The sequence below is a fragment of the Myotis davidii genome, unplaced genomic scaffold, assembly GCF_000327345.1.
Source record: "Myotis davidii unplaced genomic scaffold, ASM32734v1 scaffold544, whole genome shotgun sequence".
NCBI classification, from domain to species: Eukaryota; Metazoa; Chordata; class Mammalia; order Chiroptera; family Vespertilionidae; genus Myotis; species Myotis davidii.
The window spans coordinates 3249248-3254862 of NW_006297018.1; the positions used below are offsets into that span (position 1 = coordinate 3249248).

The following is a 5615-nucleotide window of genomic DNA, read 5'->3' on the forward strand; positions in this document are numbered from 1 at the left end:
ACTCTGAACTCTGTTTCAGATAAATTTCTTATCTCTGCCTCATTTATCTCTTCTTCTGAAGAATTCACTAGTTCTTTCATTTGGGGGTTGTTTCTTTGTTTCCTCATTTTGGTTGTCTGTTTGGGTTTGTGACTATGTTTTATGTTGATCCTCCACACTTCTCAATCTCTAGTGCAAGACAGTGTTAAAAGCTGTTTCTGACCAAATGGATCAGGCGAAGACTCAAAGTCTCCAGAGACCCCCTCTGTCTACAGACTATTAAGATTCTGACTTGAACTGCCTCCAGGCAATCGTCCTCAGGTGGGGGGAGAGTTTTTTTCAACAAGGTGAGGCAGTTGCTTCTGAGGCTAATTGTTACTTTTAATCTCTAAAGTGGCCTCAGGGCAAGATGTTTTCCAATAAGGAAAACATCTCCCCTCCATTCCCCCTGCAAGGCAAATGTCTGTGTGGGAAAGATGTCCTCCACTGTGTGAGGGAATGACTCAGACCAGGAGACTTGGGGTGCCTGCCTTCTGAGCTCTATCCCCTGAGTCCTGGGTTTTGGTGTCATAGCTCCATTCCACGTCCCCCTCCCTCTGCCAGAGCACAAGATGGGTGGCTCCACAGGGAATTTTTGTGTGCTGACTCTTTAAGAGGGTGCCCAAACTTTCAGCTGCCACTCCTTGACAGATAGCACCCCACTGTTTTTCACAGCTAGATGTTATGTTGGGACCTTCCTCAGTTTTGTGCTCTCTGCTGGGGAGCCCAGCTTTGGGATTAGATTCCAGAATTCTCAGTGGCACCCCCCACAGCTGAGATACCTCTCAGGACTTCAGTTGCCATCTATGGGTGCCCAGCCAGCCCTTTCGTGCGTCTGCCCCTCCTATCAGTCTCTATGTGGTTTCTATCTTTGGTCCTTGGGTATCAGGGTGCTCTCCTGTGAGTTTTCCATTGATTATTCAGAAAGCCTTTCCATGTTTCAGTTGTAATTCCAGCTTGTCCTTGGGAGCATGTCCTTGCAGCATCCTCCTACTCTGCCACCATTTTTAATTCACCAATTTTTGTTTTCTTAAACTATGTATTTAAAAATTACAAATATCCCTCTTACAATTCCTTAATGACATTCCAAATGTTTTAATATATAAACAATAAGCTATTTCTTTTGTCATGGCAGACCTCTACAAAAGTGTTTTCCCTAGTGGGATGTACCCATCCTGGAGGATATGCAAGATATCTTCCCTGGGGTGGGCAGCAGGAAAATGTTAGAACTCCTATTTTTATGTATTTCTTAATCCTTAAAAATAAGCTTTACTAATATTTAATATACGGATGATGAGTTAATCAGTACTCACATTATATGGTTAAGAAAAATAGCCATCTAATCAGATCCAATAAGAAGTGAGTCCCAAACTGAAATTATCATGGCTACTGAAATATATTTTTATGTCCAGTATCATTAACTTCACTAATAATGTGTATTGTGCTTTGAGATAATCCTATATAATAAAAGGCTAATAAGCAAATAGACTGACAGTGGAACAACCAAACATTCGGTCACTATGACGTGTGCCGACCACCAGGGGGTGTGTGCAGAACATGGTGGGCATTGGCTATGGTGGGATGGTGGAGGTGAGTGGGGGCATCAGACCAAGGCGGGGTGCCTGTCACTGTCATCGGGGTGAGCCTCTGTTGGTTACTGAAAATTCTTTGCTCCTGTGCCATGGTCCTGCCTGGCACTCACACCCTCAGCCCGTGCCATAGCTAATGCATGCACCTGCTGCCGGTGCCAATCCCAATCACAAGGCGCCATCAGCGGGTGCAAGTGGTACCTGCCAGCCTTGATCACCCCTGAGGAATTCTCCACCTCCCCTTGTTCCTGAGGGGCTAATAGGGGCAGCAACCGCCGCTTGTATCCACTGACAGTGCCAGCCCCGCTCACACCCGCTGACGCTGGCCCCAATTGCTCCGTGCCATCAGCGGGCACGAGTAAGGTCAGAGCTGTCATTAAGCCAGGGCCGGCACCATCAGCGCGTGGGAGCGGTGGCGGCGAAAGCGGGGCTGCCTGCAGATGGGACAGGGGACTGCAGTAGGAGGGGCTGGGCGGGGTCATGGAGGTTGGGCTGAGAGCTGCCCCTGTGCCTACCGCAGCCTCGTGGCCCACAGTTCCTTTCAAGGTGCACGAATTCATGCACTAGATCCCTAGTTAACTAATAATGGTGGTATATACAAAAGTTATAAACATACCAGGGACATATGCTCAAATATTTTTGCTGATAGGTTTGCAAATCAAGTTTAGAAACACTTCTAAACTTTTTCTGTTTAAGTGTAGGCTCATCAGATAGTAAGGGGAAAGGATCAAGATGAAAAAAGTTGCAAAGGAAATACAGAATTGCATTAAAATCAAAAGATACTTTCTGTGAATGCTTATCTCGCCAATTAATGTATATAATTAGTATAAGAGTACAGAAGTCTTGAACAGGAGTCCCAAACAGAAATATAAATTAAAGACAAAAGAATAGAATACAAATTAAATATGTACTGATGTATCCATCAGCACATAATTACGGGCACACAAGTAAAGTTTAGCATGTTAGAAATAGAGTTCCCTTTTGCTATTTCAAATAAGTAAGAACAGCATAAAAATCATGCTCTATTTGTACATACTTTGTTTAGGTGAGTACTAAGGGGTAATGTGTTTTTAATTACAAAAATAATTAATTTTCTGGTGTCACTTTGTGCAAAGTTAGATGTCTCTGTAAATCTCATTCTAAAGATAATGAAGAAGTCCCTCTATACTAAAATGATTAATAACAGAAAGCAATTCATTCCTCATAGCCTTCATTTTTATATTTTTCAACCAAGAAAAAAGCTGCTAGAGTATGTAACAAAAATAGATTAATGTTTCATAACATTCTTTTAACTTTAACACTGGTGGGAATAAGAGAAAGGTTTACATAGAGTTAAAGATGAATGTTTCTTTCCAAAACATGTTTTATATTTAGTTGAAATAAAAATGTCTTTTAGTTTGTTAGCAGGATAAATTAGGATACTAAAGATGTTGAGAGAAATACAGACAACTGAGCTGTACACCAGACTGAAAGACAACCCAGGAAATAATTCTATCTAATGTCTTGAAATAAAAACCTAGGCATCTACTCACCAAAGTGAAGTCCCAGTGGGGTCCAGGTGTTAAAAATGTGAAGGAGCTACCTCTCCTAAGGGAATATCTGTTAACAGAAATTAAAACAACAAATAGAGAATAATGTCAGTAAAATAAAGCACTAGACATATAAAAAACTAATTCTTTTCAGTTTCAAAACTGTTTAATGTAGCCTATTAGTCATTCAATCATAAAAAAAAAAAGCAAGGTACAGGTCCTAGTTACTTTTAGAATCTTCATAAAATTGACAGAACCTTTATAACATCAGTGAATAGATTAAAAGTATTTAAAAAAATAATTACCAAACCAAGCAGTTTATTTTAGGAACATATACAAGGTTCAATTATATGGAATCTCTTTATATATTACACTAATAGGTTAAATAAAAACAGTAAATGATGGAAAAATATTTGATAAAACTTAACATTTATGTTTAGTATTTTAAAAACAATAAAAAGGTATTCTTTTAAAAAAATGTTTTATATATATATTTTATTTCAGAGAAAGGAAAGTAGAGGGAGAGAGAACCATTAATGATGAAAGAGACTCATTGATTGGGATGGGCTGCCTGCACGTCCCCTATTGGGAATGGAGCCCATAGGTAACCCAGGCATGTGCTCTGACTGGGAATTGAACTGTGACCTCCTGGTTCATGGGTTGACACTCAACCAAGGTTGACGCTCAACCACTGAGCCACATGGCCTGGGCTAAAAGGGTATTCTTAACATCTGTTTAATATAAGCCTAAGCGACCATTACAGCAGAACAACCGGTTAATATGATGCACACTGAGCACCAGGGGGCAGACGCTCAATGCAGGAGCTACACCCTGGTGGTCAATGCATTCCCACAGGGGGAGCGCTCCTCACCCAGAAGTTAGGCTCATGGCTAGTGAGTGCAGCTGCAACAGCGGGAGCCTCTCCTGACTCCATGGCAGCACTACTGAGCAGTGGCAGCACTACTGAGTGGCGGCAGCAGGTGCAGTGGGCCAGGATGAGCATGAGTGGCATGGTGCCAGGCCCCAATTCAGGCTGCTCCATGGCTGCCTGCCGCTTGGCAACTGCTACATCCCCCGAGGGGTCCCGGACTGCAAGAGAGATGCCCGACTGCCAGCTTAGGCCCGATCCCGGTGCCGTTCTCTGTAGAAGGAAGTCAGTCTGAACAACTCAGTGACCCAGGGAAGTGCAGGGAACTCAGGGTGAGCCTGCCACTGCGCTTGACTTACCTACTCGAGGATATTCGCAGGACAGACCATGGTGGCCCAGCCCGTGCACATGCAGCAGCTGACTGAAGCTCAAGCAGCAGGCTGTGCAGCAGCAGCAGGCCATCCAGCCATAAGCCAGTAGTTGGACATCCCCCAAGGGGTCCAGGACTGCCAGACAGCGCAGACAGGCTGAGGGAGCCCCTCCCCCAAGTGTACGAATTTTGTGCATCAGGCCTCTAGTAATAAATAAAATCTAAATGTATTTAATTTGCAGTTCACATTAAATTTCTTTTATGTACTGATTTTTTAAAAATTATGATTTAATAAAGCAAATAAAAGGTTTTGAACAACTATATCTGATACAAAGGTCTTACGATTACAATTTGACTAGGATTTTGTTCTTTATTAAGTGACAGATTTTTCTTGTCATCTTTCCATGCAATGTAAATAAATAAAGAGAATCCTTATGACAAAATCCTGTCTTCACCTTTATAAAATATAAACCTTAATGTTTATAAAACATGGAGAAAAATCACTAAACTAGCACAGGAAATAAAAATACTTTATAAACTATAGTTGTTGCTAATCATTTCAGATGTAAATAGTTTTTTTTCTCCTTTGTGGAAATAAAGATGAACCAAATGAGAAAAGTAAAGGCTATCACTTGTATTTGGCAGACTCAAAAGCAGGCTGAGGAGAGAAACCTTTATAGTAGGAAAAAAGAGACAGCTTTAGATCTGCCCTGATTGGAGGCTACTGGCAGGCTAACAAGGAGCAGGTATCCTATATGATTTATTGGGTGTAATTTGGCTTGCTCTATCTGGTTGCTTCTAAATTAGAAGGAAGGACAAAAATTAGGGAAGGTGGCAGAGATTGATCAAATCCTGGTCATTTGGGGCCAAATGTTATTAAAGTTACTGTTTGGCTTCCTGGATTACCAGTCCATTCTCCAATTTTATATTCCACTAGAGGCCTGGTGCACAAAAATTTGTGCACTCGTGGGGGAGGGGTCCTTCAGCCCAGCCTGTGCCCTCTCGTAGGCTGGAACCCCTCGGGGAATGACCACCTGCTGGCTTAGGCCCACTCCCCGGGGGGGTTGAGCCTAAGCTGGCAGTCAGACATCCCTCTGGCAGCCCCGAGCCCTCGGGGGATGTCCACTTGCCAGAGGCCTAAGCTGCAGTTGGACACCCTTAGCACTGCTGAGGAGGCAAGAGAGGCTCCCACCACCCTGGTGTACTGGCAGCCGTCAGCCTGGCTTGTGGCTGAGCAGAGC

The 5615-nt window shown here is 42.9% G+C and overlaps 1 protein-coding gene across 1 annotated transcript in view; it reads right to left on the minus strand.

The window, feature by feature from the left end:
• The window catches only part of NET1 (neuroepithelial cell transforming 1), a 63850-nt gene that overhangs the window by 39315 nt on the left and 18920 nt on the right, over nucleotides 1-5615 (minus strand). The window contains exon 2 of the mRNA XM_006772629.2: nucleotides 3140-3206. Within this exon, the coding sequence (XP_006772692.1) occupies nucleotides 3140-3206 (67 nt within the window). The remainder of the gene's footprint in view (nucleotides 1-3139; nucleotides 3207-5615) is intronic.